This window comes from Mugil cephalus, chromosome 6 (assembly GCF_022458985.1).
Source record: "Mugil cephalus isolate CIBA_MC_2020 chromosome 6, CIBA_Mcephalus_1.1, whole genome shotgun sequence".
Taxonomy (NCBI): Eukaryota; Metazoa; Chordata; class Actinopteri; order Mugiliformes; family Mugilidae; genus Mugil; species Mugil cephalus.
Window position 1 is genome coordinate 20,750,578 of NC_061775.1, and position 19,474 is coordinate 20,770,051.

The window sequence follows — 19,474 nt, forward strand, 5'->3', positions numbered from 1 at the left end:
GACAAACTCCAATGGGAGTAATGCTCTTCTTGTTATGTATTTTTAAACTAAATGTCACCTTTTGTTCACTTCCAGCTTTGTATTCATATCTGTGGGATATAGTACTCACCGAAGCCTAAACACCAGGCCTTGTATTTATGGAGCGCTTCAAGCCAAAGATGACTCATTTAGCGTTTTGCTGGAATCACTACTTCTCTCTTAATCCTAAAGACAAAACTTTGTCTTGAATCATCAGTCAACTCTTTTCAGTTTAGTTTGCGTGCTAACATCTGTCTTTACGTTGATCGCCTAGAATATCGCTGCTTTAATGTTCACTTTTTCCCTTAAGGTGGTGCTGTCTTCAAAATAATATCAACGCTTTTAATTTTCATAAACTTTTACTCAAGTGTTAGTTGCTATTTTCATTGTGTAAATATTGTGTAGCGCTACGAAGAGTAACAGAATACTTTCGTGTTGCCAATTTGAGAAAGCAGAAACATCAGCCACTTGGGAAGAACCAGGAGGCGACCGCTTCCATCCTCTTTAAAACTCAGGTTGCAGAAAATATTTCAAAACCCCATGAGTGTCTAGCCAAGACTACAAGTGTTTAGGAATGAAGCAAAATAAACAGAATCTGAATTAAGATTATACAGTTTTATTTTCGGATCTGCTCGTGAACTATCCTGGCTAGAAAACTGGGAGTCTTCAGTATATTACTCATGAGAAAAAAAGGGTGATTTTATTCCTGGAGACAAACATTTAGTCATTTTCCCAGCATTAACATGGAAGCGTGTTTAGATTTTACCAGTTGTTGCTGGCTTCGTAGCAATCCTATTTCATTTAGTAAGGCTTAGTTCGTGTTGTCCAACAGGCTGTTAGATGAATAATCCCTCATAAAAGAAAAATGCTCTTTAATGCAGGCCGTATAAGGTAACTGATAGCTTATTGATCCTGTTGGAGTTATAAAGCTTTGAACTTAATCTTTGCAGAGTTTAAGTGCGTAATCTTTGTCTAACGGGCATGTCACAGTATAGAACTGTAAAAGCTCAAGTAGCTCAAATGCCTCACTGAAGGCCCTTCAGCTGAAACTGCTGAAGTACTAGGCAGTGTGACCTAGTAGTGTTTAGCTGGTATTTACAGCAGCCGTCCTCCACTGCCGGTGCTTCTGTTTTGAATTTTTTATACCGCTCCTGCCTTCTCTTCCCCTGACAATGAATGATGGCACTTATCCCAGGTATGCGCCGCGGCCTTGCTCGAAATGATTGCATGCGTCTTTGGGCAAGCCCTTTTTCCATTCAAAGACATAGTTTCCATGTGCTGTAATGACAGAATAATGGCATCCCACCTGGCGCTCCACCCTCATTCGCTTGCACGTACAAACACATACATACCGGCACACGTATACATGTGCATACACTGACGCACCAAAGACGAAACTCGGCCAAAAACCTAGCAAACACATAAATTTGTCTGACTAAGGGGTTAGAAGTGTGAGGTACCTCCTACAAAGGGAATCCCCTCCCTTACTTGCTGCCATCGTTACTACCTGCAGATTTACCCTTCTCCCATCCTCTGTTCACAACGGAAACTCATAACCCCATTTCATTGGGTGGTCTGCAAAAAATTTGTTCACCTTTTATCTCCTCCTGCCTAAACAGTTTGTGTTTGCGAAGAGATAATCGTAATGCTAGCATCTGGATTTGCAAAAACACAAGCATCAGTAATGTGCCTGTTTGAAAAATGACAAATGGATCTTGAATTTAGCTGCTTTAGTCTCTCAATATACATTTTGGGTTTTTGGTATTTTCTGATGTATTTGACAAGAGTTTTGCAGCAATCATATACTTGGGCAGTTAGCCAAGTTTAGTTGCATGAATGCAAACTCCAGTATGTGTTGGAAGACAATACACTAACTTGTTTGATGTGGATATACACAGAGAAGCCAACATATTGTGACCATCCAAGGTCTTGGTATGCTAACAAAGCATGGACTCTATAAGTCCTTTGAAGGAGCCTTATGGTACGTGGCCCAAAGCTGTTAGCGTGAGACTCTAGAACACATCAAGGTCAAGACAACTGTGGACAAATTCATCCAGAAAACATCATACAGCAACCTCTGTCACTTCATTCTGTTTGAACCATGGGATTTTATCATACTCTATCTAGGACTTAAGAACCGGTTCATGGTTCATCTATTCTTTGACCACAGCTGACTAAGAACACGTCTTGATCAAATGAGTTGTCCAAACGCAACAGTTTATTCCTTCATCCTGCACAGAATTCTGCAAGAAACAGCTTTTCACTTTCAGTCTAAAATATCCCAGACCCTGACATATGCTGTTGCTTCCATATAATCAGCGCTATTTACATCAGTACTGCAGAACATCATGACATCTGAGAGGAGAAGCGAATGCCATTGACCATCTTGTGACAATTCAGTGTTCTGCTGGCAAATGTTTGACCCTGGCATTTGTGTGGATGTTACTTAGACATGTACCACCCACCTAGAACAGACCAGGCGGCACCCCCACCCCATAGCAGTGATACTCCTTGATGGCAGCTGAAACAGGCACGCAAAAACGGTTTAGGAACAACTCAAAAAAAAAAAAACATGAAAAACAGCACAACAACCCATAAACAGTCCTCAACCCACAAAACCCAAAGGCCCCCAACAAGCAACATCCTGTTTCCAGACACCACAGGACACCCTCAAAAGGCCCATGTCCATTCTCTGATGAGTCACAACTCCTTCTGGAGGCACAAGACCTACACAGTATTAAGAAGGTGGTTAAAATGTTAAACCTGATCGGTGTATCTGGGATGGTTTTCATTTTTAGCCCAGTTTGACATCTTATAGCAAAACTTCGGTTTTAGATAAGTGCCCAAAAAAGACCCAAAACTCTTTATATTAAAGATATCAAAAGAAACTTCTGAGCTGTGCTTTGAATATCTCTCTCGGCAAGAACCAAAGCCCTAATAACAAGTTCTCTTGCTTGTGCCTTACAATTATGCTCTGCGTCTTTCCGAGGGCACTTTTCATCTTCACCCGTAAGATCCATCAAGGACTCTGTTCTTCTACTCTGCTGTAGAAGTGATTGATGAATCAGCCCCACCCTGTGTGTATGGTAAATTCAGCGGCTTTGGTCAATTCAAGTTCTTGTAGTCATGTTCAGCACTCAGAGGAGCGTTTATTGCTCGCCTTCAGCAAAGCAAAAAGTAGTCTTTGCTACGTAGTTTTGTCTTGACAATAAGAATTTTCCTCTGTGGTTTGAAATAATGTTTTGCATGACTAACTGGTGTATGAGCCAGTGAGAGATAGAGTTCCTAATAAAGCTCAATGAAGGCTCAATCGCCTCTTGTTGTTCTTATCTTCCAAACCTTTTTGTTGTATTAGTTTTTCTTGGCTGTTTCTGACGACAGTAGTAGATACAGTATGAACACTGCAGCTGTTTAGGGAATAACTGTTTGGTTGTGGAGCACGCCCAGCAACCCAGAAAACCCAACCACGTTTAACAGTTACGGCCCAAAGCATTACCCCAGACGAAGTGATTATAATGTGATATCCACCAGCTGCTGTCCTACTATTGAGTGTATATGTCAAAGAGTCTCCATGGCTACACTGTTGCTTTTTTCTTTTCTTTTTTTGTTCATTTGCACATGCACACAGAGTCACACAGATGGACAAGATCTCAGAGGCAGCCAGGCGTGTTGTCTTGGACAGATTAAGACTGAATTCATTTTATGGTCTGATTTCAAACAATAGCATTTGTGTTTGAATGTGAAGGGAACGCCATGAGAGCTCAGATGACCCCATCAAACAAGCAGTTACATTTTTTTGATAAGCTGAAACTTTAAAATGCATTTCTGTCTGTGTGTCATTTAGGGAAAAACTCTTCCTGTGGCATCTGAAGCTCATATTTCCTCAGAGCAGCTCAGAGTTCAGTCAAAGGAGGTGAGTTGCTCAACAACACTCACTTTTCTGCTAAACCTTCACTGTTTAAATGTCTTCTGAAAGTAGAATATGACAGTTTTGATGTCGGAGCACATGTTTTGTCTCACGTTTGCCTCCTGCTTAACAATCTTTCTGTTGTTGTAGGGTGTCTGACAAACAAACTTTGGAGCAGATCTTGACAGGTTACATTCACCCAACAGAGTCGGACCCTGTGAAGCGTCAGAAGTGAGTTTTGTTTTGTCGACACTATGCTCCATGTAATATGATGATACCAAGCCCTGCCCTGTTCCAGTGGCAACACCTAAACATCCCTAATCCTTGGAGTGTGCATGGAGTGACTACACATTGATGAGTTAGGGTTAGAATAGACCTTTTTAAAGGCTTGTCATGGTAGAAAACGTTCAGGGTGGTTCACTTTCATGACCTCCCGAGAGACTTATTAGTACTGAGTCATATGTAGTTCCACTTGTAACAAGTTAAGATGGCCGCCAAAATAAAACTCTATGGTGCATGTTGGATTAGCTGCAGGATATGTACTCCTCAACTAGTGGAAGTAAAAGCTGTGTCCATTGTTGTTGGCATTGTCTAAAGTACGTCAACAGTTTTTCTTTCATTTGTAGATTCCTTGACTAATAAGCATTTTAAGGGACGTGCACCTCCCCAGAAATTTAACTACATGCCGCAGCAACGCAGATGACAAGAGCTTGGTAGTAGCACGTTTCCGCTTTAGTATTTCTGGGTGCTTCTCCATCTCCAAAATTTTTGAATTGATTGTTTTGGATCAATAAAGATGGAACACATCTAGGCAACGCTAACTGAGGAGGTTCAGAGATGCCAACATTTGTATGACTCGTCTTTGGTGAAAATGAAGCAGAAGGTGAAAACAAAAATGAACCTGACTGGCAAAAAAGACACAACGTCGACTAGTGTTTGGGTGAGGTTTTTACAGGGCTAGATGTCTAAAAGAGTTTGATGTGGAGTCCTCTAGCAATATCCCTGCTACTCCCTTTGCTACCTACTCACCTTTTCCTTACAACCCAGTTTAAACTCAAAACCACCAGTCTTTCAGTGTTCTGCAAATATTTCTCCTCCTACTCACTCCATTTCTGGTTGCAAGGCTACCGTCTGGAGTCACAATACAACACCTTCTTGTGCAGCACTTTACTTACTCCAAAGGCTTTTTTTGTACTGACTGAAAGTGTCCTGTACAAAAACATACTGAGCACCTGCCTTGGCTACAGCAGTAGAACACAATAAACTGCTGATCTAAAGAGTTATGCTCTTGGCCCACGCCTCGGTTCTATAAAAATATCAGCCATTCGTCTCCATGATCACAGTTTTGGGTCATAACGACCTGTAGCGGGTCCTGCTGTCACCGACACAACAGGCCAGAGCTTTCGTAATTATGATTCTGGCAGGAGTTATCGACAGAGTACCGATGAGTGTGAATGTACAAGGAGGAATAAATCAAGCTGCAAATATAGCAGCCCTAATGGAGTCACGCTAAGTGTTTTATTTTGCTTTGCTCCTGCTCTACACAGCAAGTGTCAAGTGTGACTGTGCATGATTGCATTTAAGAGCTCTGCCACCGCACTTTGCAACAACCGCGCTCGTGTTCTTCCCGGTGCAGATAAGTTTAATAGGTTTAATTTATCTCGCCGCAACTCAGGAGAACATTTATTTAGTGAATGTGCAAACTGTTATTCGAACGTAATCTTGTGTCCTTTCTTATCGTCCCTCTCAATCCCAGTTTCAGTCGCACGGGATATGTTTGCGGCCTCTCCCTGTTCCCTGTAATTCCCACTTTATTTATCTTTTTAATTTTGCTCCTGCTTCGCTTTCTTTTTTTTTTTTTTTTTATACCCCGGGCTCATGTTTCTCTCGGCACGAACTGCAGCCCTTTAACAAGGCAGGTCCTTTGATTGCAGAACGCCCCGGATTTCTAATCTGAACGTCTAATTGAACGGCGACCTGACTCCGCTGACCTGAGCTCGATGCTGATAGCAGTCAGCAGGTGTACCACTTTAAATAGACTTGGCGCTGTGCCAGGCTTTCAGACACAGACTCTGTCCAGATTCGAGTGAGTGAGGTTTAACTCTGCGTGGCCCGTTGGCTACATGTTTACATCAGTGGCATGGATGATGATGTTCCCTGCACAGAAACCTCACTCAGAGCGTCTGCGTACATCCGTCAGCATACATTAGTGTACATTAGGGTCTCTGCTGTGCTGCACTCAGTCAATGAGCTCTTTGTGTTTTTACACTAAGGGTGACACCTTAAAAACGAACCGTCAGTGAACTGATGTGTTTTTTGATTTTCTTGAGTCTTCTGCACTGACGTGAATTTTCTCTTTCAGGTTGAAGATGTATGTGCAGGCTCCGTTGGATCACGTGAAAGTCTTCATGAAAGCAGAGGGGAGAAAGGCAAACTCAGTGCGGTGAGATTTTCTCGATTGTAGATGTCTCAGTCAGTTAGGGAAACGGGCTCAGTCCTCGGTCAGTTTCAGTTTTCATTGATAAATTGTTAAGATTTTAATAAATAGAAATAATATCTAAGTTTTGCTTTGGTATGAAACACATTGTCAGAGAACTAATGTTCCAAATTGAACAAGTAACATATTAATGGTTAAATTAACTTCTTTCTGTATTTTATTTAACATGACCCACATACACCGATCAGCCACAACATTAAAACCACTGACAGGTGAAGTGAGTAACACTGACGCTGTGACATTACAACGTGTACCACCCACCTAGACCGGATGCAGTGACACTCCCTGATGGCAGCAGCCATCCCCAGCAGGATACAGCCTGACAGAGACACAAAACGGTTTAGAAACAACTAAAAAAACAAAAAAAACATGAAAACATCTCAAGGTGTTGACCTTGCCTCCAGATGTACTAGACCCCAAACTGATCAAGTATCTGTGGGATGCGCTGGGACGAGCCTGGTCCACAGAGATCCCTCTCCTCAACCCATCGGACCCTAAGACCTCCACTAACAACATTCTGTAGTCAGACATCACAGGACACCCCCTAAAAGGTCCATGTCCATTCTCCAGTCACAACTGTTTTGGAGGCACAAAAGAGACCAACACAATATTAGGTCATAATGTTCTGGCTGATGGGTGTATTTGTGTTTGTTTTTTTGCATAAAGTTTGACCTGGATGACTGAGAACCTTTAGCCGTGTCCTTCTGTTAGTCTGTTATTTGGAAAAATTTGTGTAACAGCTGTTGCAATTGCTTCCACTGAAGTGTGTTTATCTTTGCGTAAGGCAATGAAAAGCATCACATCCTCACACTGGAGAAGCTGGGACTAGATCATGTTGTTTTGGCTTAAAAGGGACTGTAATTCATTAACAGTTGTCCTGTTTTCTATTGAGAAACTAATACAGCAATCAAATTATTGTTCACGCTGTACCCAATATGTCTTTCCTCAGTGCATAAGTTAGGTTTTATAATCTCCAAAAGTGTGTCAGAGTCCTGTCATGCTCTTGGTGTGACCGCTTTGACCGTCCGATGAGTGATTTATTCCGTATTTATGAAACTTGTTTATGAGCCTGACATCACTTTCTTGTTAATTCCTGCAAACCTGCAGGCGGACGTTTGCCAACAAGGCCTCGATGGCAATTTTTCTCCTCCTCCTCTTTTGACTTTGGTCCCAGCATTACCATTAGCCCCTGCTTTCTTTCACTTTCCTTCTCTGACGTTGTCACGGTTTCCTGTCTGATTTCTCTTCTCACCTATCTCAACTGACATGTTTTTGAGAGGATTTTTAGGTGGGGTTGGGGGGTTGGAGGTTTGGGGGGGGTGGCGATGAGACCAAGCATTTACCTCTCCTACTTTTGAATTCTTTGGCCGTCTTCCATTTCCGCTTACTCATGGAATTGAATGATGTCCCTCAGGGCTCGTAATCATTACCCCCCTGGCTCAGATGAAGCGTCATGAAATCTTCCATCCCATCCTTCATCCTTGTAACGCACACATTCTCCCCCTGTTTAGCCAGAGGGGATGGGCTACGCACTTTTATTTAACCATATAAATTATACTTCATGACAGCATATAGATAGGAATTACTGAAAGACGGGGTTTGGAAATGTGCCTGGATTTACCACGAGCTGTCAGACTGTTGCCTTAAAATGTGCATTATCTTTGATGCCACACACACCTTTACAATGTCACCTCTGTAAATGATGGTTATTACCAGTTAATTTATATTATAATAATTACAGGTCGAGCATTTATGTTTCTTTCCCATCTATTATACTCAAACATGATTTTTAATGTCGCATGTTACTGTAGCTTCAAGACCTTTACTTGGTTTGCTTGTAGGCTAGCAGTCACAAAATATGACGAACAAGACATTATAGACTGATCAGGCATAACATTATGACCACCTTCCTAATAATGTCTCCCTTGTGACGCCAAAAAAGTTGTGAATGATCAGAATGGACATAGGCCTTCTGAGGCTGTCCTTTGGTGTAAGTGGGGGCCTTATAGGTTGAGGGGAGGGGGCCTCTGTGGATCAGGCTTGTTTCGGTGCGTCCCATTTGGAGGCCAGGTCAACACCTTGCGCTGTTTTTCATGTTTTTTGAGTTCTTTCTAAAGGATTTGTGTGTGTGTGCATCCTGCTGAGGATGGCTGCTACCATTAAGGAGTATCATTACTATGGGGTGGGGATGCCTGGTCTGGTCTAGGTGGGTGCTACATGCCTAAGTAACATCCACATGAATGAATGCCAGGTCCAAAAGTTTCCTGTCAGAACACTGTACTGTGACAGGATGGTCAGTGTCATTCACTTCTCCTGTCAGAGGTCATAATGTTGTGGCTGATCGGTGTATATCTGAAACGTCAGACGTCCACATTGGTCTGCCATCGTAATTTTCTGTTTAAATCGTTTTGTCACTATATATATTTTAAATCTAGACAGAAAGACTTAGGCTGAAACGGGTTGGCACTGGTAATTCTTTTCCTTTTTTTGTTGGGGGCATTCGGTCCAGGTGGGGTGGGGTTTGTACCACATAAAAATAGTCATGTCAAGGTGAGGACTTGCATAACCACAGGCATTTCCTCCTTCCTCCAAGTTGATATCATTTGTATATAACAGCTCTGTCCATTTTTGGAGAAAGGTTTTTTTTTTTTTTTACAAGTGAATCCAAACGGCTATAAACCTGATTCAGTCATCGCTGTAAATCAGACAAGTGTGGAAGGAATGTGTTGACTCTGTCTTGTCAAGCCTTTGGTAACGAGCAATTCATCAGGATAAATCACTTTCACATTGCCCCATTCTTTTCGTCCCTCTGTATGGCTTTTCATGTCATACCGGAATAGCTGTCTGTATGGCTTTTCTGAAAGCTAAATTACAGCCTTTACTTCAGTTTTTAGTAAATGTTTACTGTCAACATTACCATAAAGGTGGATAAATGGGGCAAAATTAACATGCTTGACCTTAAATTAACTAGGAACAGTTATATAACGTGGCCGTTAAGGGGAAAGGGCCCCTCCAGATGGAGGTCGCATCCGATTTTAAGGCTCCCGAAAAAGATCGCAGCAAACAGGCTCCTACTGTTTGGATAAACCCCTAATTTTCAGCTGTATTATTAATGCTATGAAGTCATGGACAGCAGCAATCATGGCTGCACAGAAGTCGTTTGCCACGTCTTACACAAAGGCTATGACTGCATGTTTACTGCTGGAATATCAGCCCAGTCTAGTAAAAGAGTTCTTGTTCTAAACTAAACATAGCTGCTGTGTAACCAGCATCCTCTTACTGGAAGGGAGGCTGTGCATCAAGAGAGCCTTTTACACATTTCTGCCTGTTTGTTTGTGTTATTTTTTTTTAATATTTGTTTTTAATTCCTTCCACTCCTGTGATCCTGAGGATGCCCTCACCTCTTTTCCCTTACTTCTGCCTTTCCCCTCAGCCAGCCAAATCCCACGGAACATCTACGCCTCTTGATGTGTCACATGTAGAGAAAAAAGGAACACACACAGAAGTCACGAACAGTTTTTTTTTTTCTCCTCGTGTTTGTGTTAACCAGTGTAGTGGCCTTGTAGGACAGTGCTCTCCCTTACATATTTGTGGCAAACCCTTTCCTTTGTCCTAAGTCCGTCGATCTGCTCTCCCTCAGCTTGCCCTGAAGCCGTGTTCAAGTTCGTTTCTGCAAAACAGATGCCTCCTCAGGTCTCCTGCAGCGCTGGACTGGTTTTGGGTATTGTTCCTAAAATAGTACGACATTAATAGTAGCGGACAATACTGTATAACATGTTTTGTGTGTTCTACCCAGCCTTATTTTATTTGTCAAATCTGTGCTGTGTTTTTCAAAAACAAACTCTCGGTCGAACTTCTGGTAAAATTGGGTGTTGAAAAATATCAACGTCGGGAAGTTGTGCATATCTGAAGATATGCGCAATATTTCTTTTTTGGAGAATGTGTGGAGAGGTCTGTGCTCCTTATGGGTAAACAAGTGCCACTTAAGGCCGGGGCCCTGCTTGACCTCAAGTGTGTGCTGAAACTGGTTTCTGCGGCTTCTTGTTGCTGTGTAACCGAGCCTTGGTAAAGTTTCCGCATGTATCTAAAAGGAAAGAACTCATGGACGGTCCAGGGAGGAGTCGAGCTTAGCCTCATTCAGTGTAACTTTGGCAGTAGCAGAGGGCTGGTAGTCAGAGATAACCAAACATGAGAAGTTAGCGAAACCCTGCTGCTTTGCTGGAAAAATCTAGTGGAGCATTGGTAGTCATTGGAAAAAAAAACCTTTATGGCCCTTTTATGGGCCTGAAAATTTAACTGGACCTCATTTATACATTTTTTTTGGGTTGCTTTTTGGTGCAGTCCGTGACGGAACACCCAATATAATATAAAGGAGAGTTCTGTGTCTTAGCTGTGTTACCATATTAAGAAGTTGAATATTATTGTGATCTCGAGCAGTGATTTCATGTAGTGTATGTCCTCATTTAGAGCTATTGTTAATTTCAAGTGCCCATCCCAAGAATCATCATCATCAACCTTTATTAAAACAAGGGAGTGCAGCTGTCCTTTAATCAGGCTCTGCGATTATAGTTCATAGAATTGGCTAAGACCAACATGCCAAGTGCATTTTGGAGTGTACTGGTTGAAGAAAAAAAACAATCTATATTAAAATCGAGTAGGTAGAAATCAGGTGGAAAACCCTTTATGGCCCTTTCAGTTTTGTCAGAGGGCCTGAAAATTCAACTGGACCAAACATTAAAAGCCACACAGACATGTAAGTTTGTTCATTAGGGAATCGGTGTTGTTGGGCTGTTTTTGTTGCTGTGATCCCTCTGGTTGGTGCAGTCCTTGACAGAACAACCAAAATAATATAAAGGTGAGTTTTGTGTCTTAGCTTTGTTACCTTATTAAGAAGCTTAATCTGTTGGCGTAGCTTAGTTGTAAAAAAAGAAAGAAAAGTAACTGAGTATTAATGTGATCTGGAGCAGCAGGTCATTTCATGTAGTGCATCTCCTTATTCATTACATAATTTCCAATGTCCATCCCAAGAATCTTCACCATCAATCTTTGTTTGGTAGGTGGTGGTAGTTCCACTGAGATAAAAGTCTCTTTTACGAGTTTTACACTGTTTATAGTTCATAGAAACGACTAAGACGAACGTGCCAACTATAATTTGGATGGTTCTCGCAGAAAATCATCCATGTTATATTAAAAATCATCAGCACCTCAAGTAAAAATCATAATTAATCATCAAATTCTGTGGATTTTTATTTATTTTTTCTCTAAATAAAGACAAAATTCTTGGTGTCCCGTTGACCATTCCCTGCCTCCTGTACATCTCTATCTGTAATGGCTAAAAATCTAACTAGTTCCATAAAATGACTACTAGACAGCTGTGGACATGTCTAGTTCATTTTTTTCCATGATATTATCACAGTTCATAAAGCGTCTGCGTCGTGTTTTTGAACCCTCTATTTTGGACCTCCCCGCTGATTGGTCTCGGCAGCAGAGAGGAATGGGAACAATGGGAACCTCCCTGAAGAGAACATCAGTCTTGCCCTCTGCTCTGTTCATTCACAAGAACATTATATAGAGACCAGATGTGTGCGTGTTCTTAGCCGAGTGAGCCGGTGGTGTTTCTACAAATGGCCAGAGTTCTTTTTTCGTTTTTTTTTTTTTTTTTTTTAACAATCCCATTGACGCAGCAGGGAGCCGCACCATGTACCCTTTCCTTGACTGTTGTTTACAAACCCGTATGTTTTAGTTTAGCTTTTAAAATTCACAAAAGCCATCTGTGAACATTCCTTAATTACAAGTAGGACATAAAAAGAAATGACACGGGAGCCATATTTGCTTGGAAGAATGTGCTACATTTGCTTGATTTTCTTTATTCAATTTGCAGTTAGCAAGATTACAAACATTTCCCATTTCACCTTTGACCCCTTTGTCAAATACTTAGGCATATTTCTCACCAATCTCCTTCCATTATTTTGACTTATATTGTTGTGATCTTGAGCTCACCTAAGTGGAACTCTTCCACAAGGGAAGATTTCTTAAAGGCTGTTCCTCCTGTAAAAACCTGTAAATGTCTCATTAATGCAGAGTGCTATGATTGGCTCCGAGTGGTTGTCTACCCGGGCGGTTCTCGGACTCCTTGTACTTTTAGCAGAACAAACAATGGCGCAGTAATCTTGAGTCTGTCAGGGGTGTGACGGTTAGTGGGGTCGGTGCCAGTTACTGTACTTATTCAAACTACGGTACATGTATGATGTCTTGAAGGTGGCAGCTTAAGCCTGGGTGGTAAGTGTGGAGGTGGACCGTGTCCCCCAAGAATCCACTTAACTATTTAGTGTAGTGATTTATGACCATATCTAATGCATGACAGGACTACTCTGAGACAAGACTAGACTGATGTCATCGAGTACAAAGAGCTAAAGGAGGGGCAAGAGAGTTGCTTGATGTTTTTGATTCTTGGTAAAGTCAGTTTCCATCTCTTCAGACAAACTCCAAGAAAGGGGCCTTATTTGGCCAAGACTTAAATCTCTATGAATCATTTAATCATTCTTGGCAATCAATGTGCCAAAGGCGGCGAGAAATTAAAAGCTTCGCTTGCCAATTTAAGATTTGCGCTGTGTCTTTGTTGCTACAGCGCACCTACTCGTAGACCTGAAATTGCCCATAATGAGCCTAATGCCACATAATTTACCCGGCATGGTGTAATTGTTTTGTAATCACCTCTTTTGTCTTTTTTTGTGCCATCTGAAATAGGTACCATGAGTTGGATATTCAGAAGAGCCTAAGGGATAACCTGAGCTACAAAACACTGATTGAATATCCTGTGCTGCATGTTGTGCTCAAAGATCATTGGAGGGAGTATCCACTGAAAGGTCCAGGTAAAAAAAAAAACACCTTCATCACTGCATTCAGACACGTTTCTGCTGATTTTCAACCATAACCTTTCATCAACTAAAGCTATGACATGAGTCAAAACTCCACGTGGCCCCCAAACGCCAACTTTTCTCCGCTTCCCTGATTCCAACATCATTGTATCATGTCCTGCTTTGTCCAGCTGAGGCTCTAAGACACTCTCTTCCCTTATTTTTCACTATGGCAACATGCTACCCCAACAGAAATTAGCGTGTTCTGCTCAGCATCACACACACCGACGTCGCCTCGACAGCAACTCTGGCCAAAAAGAGGATCAAGTGTGGATCATGGTTGAACGTTGACCTCATGGGTTATGAAATGACAGAGGATGTCAAAAAACATCATCAGTCCGATCTTCATGTCACCGGTTTGTTAGTAGCTTCCAGTGTCGGGTGTTTCAGTCGTGTCAAAACAGCATATCACGAAATATCCCGCTCATCGATTTGTTCCCAGTCAACTGTACCCTGTGTGGTAGAGTCACAAAAGACCACACAGTCCCAGTATCAATACACTGTCAGACCCAGACTGGCTGAATGACGAATGAGGTAATTTTAGTCTGTGTATGTGTGTTTTCAGAGATAAGGCCTTGGTGCCACACTGTTTTCCTATAATGTTAGCCATAGAAACATCCTGATAATTGCACATGCCACAGCCTGGGAAGCTGGGCAGGATGTGATAACAAGCAATCGGACACTGTGGAAGCAGCGTATCTGCCGAGGATAAAGTAAAGTTGAGGGTCTGGCAGGCTCTTAAGCATGGAGCCAGTCAGTTTTAAACTACTTTCAACCAGTTAGGTTTGAGTATTTGTGGCCTAACTGAACCAGAGCCAACATATCGGTAATAACACTCGCAAACTATAGCTGCTGATCTAGAAATATCCAACTTTTAGTTTATAGTCTGTGCCCTACAAAAAGGGAAAGGGTTAAAATGATAAGTCATCATAATGTTCTGTGTCCCAGCGTTTGCTTCGCTATGGGATAAACCCCCTGGAGTGTTTGTTGCAGGCTTGTCCTGATTGCTAGCTTGATTGGCGTTGCCAAATCCATGCATACTAATTGGCAAACAAAGTCACAGTATTGGCCAGAGCACCCTGAGTTGGTTTAATAGCAGAAATGATGAAGAAATGTGGACTAGACAAACTAAAGCTCAGCTATTGAGGGGCCCTTGCTGATATGATGCCTTTAAGGCTGAGAGCAGACTAAAAAAAGATTTGGAAAAGATTCAGTTTGGCTTCTGAGTTGTTTTAATGGCGAGTGTCACCTCATGTCACATCATATGTCACTGTTAGTCACCTAGTGAAGGAATGTCATAAGTTTTTTAAGTGTAAAATGCAGGAGAACCCATCCTACATCGTATTCGGAGAACCTAAGTTACAGATGTAACCATGAGATCATTTGAATGGTATTTGAACCAAACAGTAATCAACACTAGACCACAGTTATATATGTATCGTTTTTTTTTTATATTTTCTGATTTTTTATGTTTGTCTACTTGCCAATATTATAAAAAATGCTAGGTATATATAGCTCTGTTCATTCTAACACTTAAGTGATATATGTGGACCTCCCTCAGATTTTTACGTTAAAAATGGTGCCGTCTTTAAAGTCAGTGGTCCGTACCAAAGACAGTATATTAACAGGAGACAGGCATAACTTCTAATTGTGTTTCACACAGAGGAAAAGGTAATTACATTAATCCTTCATAATAAAGGCTCAATTAGATCACCATTATTTCGGGATACAGGCGATCATTTTAAAGTGGCTTCTACGCTGGGCTCATGCACACAGTTGCATGTGCTCTATAACTCACCAGACTGCATGGAGATCATGCTGGGGAATAATTGCTTGAGTCACAATTATCGTTTTACAATCATTTATTCTCCTGCCTTTCTTTCACACATGTCCACCCAACTTTATTGCATAACTAATTGCTTGGCATGTTGCCTCATCCTGGGAACCAGCATGGGAGCCAAACCATACCGTCATCTTTCCCAAACTGTCTGCACTGTCGCTTTCTTTCTCACCACCTCTGTTAAAGCATGACCCCAGCTGTGCTCTTACCATTTTTGCGCCGTTCACGCCAATGACAAATGTTTTGACATGTAAGAGTTTTATTGCTGGCAACGGCCGCGTTTTAATCATGTTATCCAGAAACGGTTGTCATATTGTTTCAGCTCAGCCAGTATCAGCCTGCACTAGTTGTGCAACCAAAACTGATGGGGTGGACCCTGGGGAGGAGGATGTTGGGACCCAGGTTTCATCATCGCTACTAGGATCTTGCTCCACAGGAGGAACCAACATCTGGACAATAACCCAAGAGGCCACTGCTGAAACTGAACCTCCGCAGCAGAAAAAGGCAAAGAGGGGAGCAGGGGAGGAAGAGCAAGAGGAGGGAGAGATTGCGGACAGTAGTGATGAAGAGATGGAGGACGACGAAATTAGCCAATCTGATAAGAACCGCGGTGCTGCCAAAAGCCTTGGTAGCAACACAGATTAAAGATGGACTAGTAGCTAGCTGTGCCCGTGTGGATGATGCAGTGATGGAAGCAGGGATCAGTGTAGAAGTGAAGATATTGTTGGTTCCACTGATGACAATTCAGCTGCCAGAGAAAGTGCTGAGTTCAGCGTGACTTGGGAGGATGCTGTTTAAGAGCCAGGGCCTGTTCTTACCCGTCACTGGTGAGATGAAAATGAGTCAGCTGACGATGCTGACAGCTGCAGAGTGGAATGATAATAGCCAGATGTTGAGGATGAAGTGAGTGACAGGAAGTCGTCAATCATGTGTCACAATGCACCAACACTTGTTTTTTTGTTTTTTTTTTAAACAGCATTTACATGGAGATTTCTTTAAGATCGTTTACCAAATGTATTATTTTATACAAAATTATTTCATTGTTGTTTGTGATTTTCTAATAAAACTACTTTTTGGACATTTTTGTTTTTTTTTAATTTTATGACCATATGTGCATTCTGTGCTACCGATCACTTCCATGTGATTGTCAAACTTAATATGATGTTATATGTCTGTTTGGGAACATTTGATCGTTTTTATCTATTTACTCAGTGTTCGTGAAGATCATGTGATATGATCTAGAGCCCCAGAACGCCTAAAAAAAAATATTATATCAACATTGGAACCAAAAAAGCGAATGGAAGCACTTCGAAGAAACAAAGTCACATTATATGATATAAACCTCCAAAGCGAATAAGTCTTGATAATAAACGATCTTGACGTGAACTTGCTTTTTTAGTAAATAGTTTGAGTGTGAACTCAACTTTTAAAAGAGAACTCCTAAAAACACAACGCTCAAAGTTTCCGTTTAACGCTCGTTAGGTCATGTGTCCCTCTGACTTTTTTGTTTTAATTGAAAACTAATGGAAACCAGCCCAGAGCTTACCGTGCCTCCATCACCTTTGAAGCCCCGCTGAGTTCCCCTCTCCGTCAAGCTCCAGTAAGATCATTAGTCTCATTTTTCCATCGGCTAATAAACGTTCATGTTGACATGCACTTTTTTTTTCCCCCCTGACACCTCTGGGGTGTCTCCCTGTGTGAACATGCTTACGTATTCAGGGGGCCTCTAAGTAGCATGCTCTTACCTAATGTTAGTTTATTACGACAACAGAGTGCCAGCAATGACTGACAGTGTAGCCCATTGGTGGGGCCTGTGTTTATAGATGTGTTTTTATAACCCTTGCTAACCTCTTTTGAATGTTAACCCTACGGACGGCCACTCTTTGATGTCTGGCCGCCGGTGACGCATTTTCCAGCCCTTTGCAGCCGCAGGTGGGGAGGGCGATGATCTCACATCTGACTGCGCATCCCTCTCTGCTTGTCCTAAATAAGCGCAATTTTAACGTACATGTTCAATTGTATGCCACGCGTTTTGGATGAAATCCTCATATGCAGCTGGGCTCAGTCTTGTTCTTTCTTGCAGCAATTGGAATTGGATGTTATGTAACAATTGTTAGACAAATGAAAAAAAAAAAAACGTACTCAAAAGCTTTAACTGGGATCTGTCAATGATCACTATTGGTCTCTTTGTCAGTAACCGCATTAGCTTCATAACTGAAAATGGCCATCTGGGAGACAATATCCACCCACCAGTGCCACAAACTGTCTCGCATCAGACCGTGCAAAATGTCATTTCATGGATGCTGACAGGCAGCAAAAGCAATGCCTCGTCCAGCATCTCGGCCATGATGGTGCTGTGTTAGCCCTTCTTATGTCTACAGTTTCCTTGTATTTAATCCATTACTGATATTATGCGCACCATCTTACAATTACTTTAGAAGCGATTCAAAACCACACTGTACTTTAACAAGTGGTACCTCTTGAGCGGACGCTTTTTTTTTTCTCTTGTAGGGGCTGATGCAACATGTCACAAAATGGATGAAAGTAGAAAGTAGAAACCTCTGGTGGCTGCACATCTGTTCCTTCTTTTGTCATTACCTCGCCTGCGTTGAATTACCACCCATTTTATTTTAGCGGTTCTCTTAATTTTCTGTCTCAATAAAGTTGCTCAATGCGACCACACAAAAGCTGCGCTTTTGTTTCTGTTTGCTGTTAAAAGTGAATTACGGCTGTTTTTAGTCACACACATTGCAAATAAGTGCCTCCAATTTAACTAAATTGTTCTTTGAAATATCTGAAGTTGGTTCACACTTAATTTGTCTTGATTTGGTGGGCGTGACTCAATTGTGCTGCGTGCAGAGCTGGATTTTATGAGACCTGCTTTGGGGACAAAAGCTCAGCTGTGGTGGGCTTAGTCAGATACTGGAAAGGCAGGTACTGAAGCACAAAATCATATTTGTAAAGCATATTTTCCCAGACTGGTAGTCATTAGACACACTGGGAATTATTCATCTGACATATCATCCAAAATACATGGACATGATGTTCAGTGTACAAAATCAAACGCTCCATCTGTAACCAACTCTCCAATTTCGGATTCTGAATTGGAATTTAACCAATGTATTTATCTCATCTTCCTTCCCCGGTGATAGATAAATACTCCTAACAGTGCAGTACAACTTAAAGAACCACTTTTTGGTGGCGATTGAGGTCAAATACTGCAAATACACTCTTTAGGTGACTGCTTTTCAACCTGCTTTTCGAGAAATGTTGCTTCAACACAGACAGGTCAGCAATGTTGTCACCGCAGTCACCCTGGAGACTGATCCCCAGTTGTATAAAGGAGGTGATTCACTTGCTCCCTTCTGTCTGTCTGTCTTCTGTCGGTGTGCACCAACAGAGCCTCCTTGTTGTCTGTTATTCTTTTTCACGCTCCAGTTAATGGAGTGAAATCATGTTGAATACTTTCTGATCAGATTTTCTTTGAGCGTTGGTGTAGCTAGAAGAATTCTGTCTGAGTTCAGCCCAGAGTTCTCCTCAACTCATTATCCTGCCATATATCTGATCTTTTCAAAGAGACATAAAAAACCTTCACCTCACGCCAGTCATCTAGAATAGAAGAAACTATTTTGTTGAGTGGTGAAACATCTTCAACTGAACAAGCTCAGTTGCCTTTAACCCTATTTGCACGGTATTGGTTTTACTTTTTATTTGTGATTCAAATATAACCCCGTTATGTCTGTGTTATTCTTGTAGCCCGATTCACACGGGATAAACAAAGTCAAATTTACATTCCGTTGTTGTGGCTCTGCTACTTTCCATCTCGTTTCACTCCGTGTCGGAGACGGTTTTAATGACCTTGGATAATAAAAATACATTTTTAATACTATTTATCCCGCGGAAGAAATTACCAACAACCTGGCAGTATTTAAATGAGACCCACTTTTGCCGGTTAATGATTTCATGCGTCTAAATGGATGAATAGTTCAGCGACATCTCGACTTTGTGCCCCAATATCGTAAAAAAGTAAAAACACAGAGAGAGGAGCTCAGTGTTATGTGAATTATGGTAGGTAGTTTGCGTTGTAATTTTTACTTTACACATCATGGACATGGACGATTGGCGCGGGGTTAAGATCACACCACTGAGTTAACCACTGACTTAACACCACTGAGAGGAGAAGTACATAACACTGACCATCTTGTGATGATTCAGTGTTCTGCTGGGAAACTTTTGTATCTGGAATTCATGTGGATTTAAACATGTACCAACCACCTAGTCCAGACCAGGCAGCC

At 41.7% G+C, this 19,474-nt stretch overlaps 1 protein-coding gene across 3 annotated transcripts in view; it reads left to right on the forward strand.

Moving 5' to 3' along the window:
- Positions 1–17,869, forward strand: part of znhit6 (zinc finger HIT-type containing 6) — a 31,067-nt gene extending 13,198 nt beyond the window's left edge. The window contains exons 6-11 of one of the 3 annotated variants that reach the window (XM_047588323.1): positions 3,863–3,931; positions 4,076–4,156; positions 6,288–6,368; positions 13,170–13,294; positions 15,502–15,777; positions 15,816–16,259. In XM_047588323.1, the coding sequence (XP_047444279.1) occupies positions 3,863–3,931; positions 4,076–4,156; positions 6,288–6,368; positions 13,170–13,294; positions 15,502–15,777; positions 15,816–15,835 (652 nt within the window). In that variant the 3' untranslated portion in view covers positions 15,836–16,259. Of the gene's footprint in view, positions 1–3,862; positions 3,932–4,075; positions 4,157–6,287; positions 6,369–13,169; positions 13,295–15,501; positions 16,260–17,690 lie in introns of those variants that run through there. The other 2 variants (XM_047588324.1, XM_047588322.1) reach the window with 2 other exon arrangements.
- Positions 17,870–19,474: the final 1,605 nt, after the last annotated feature.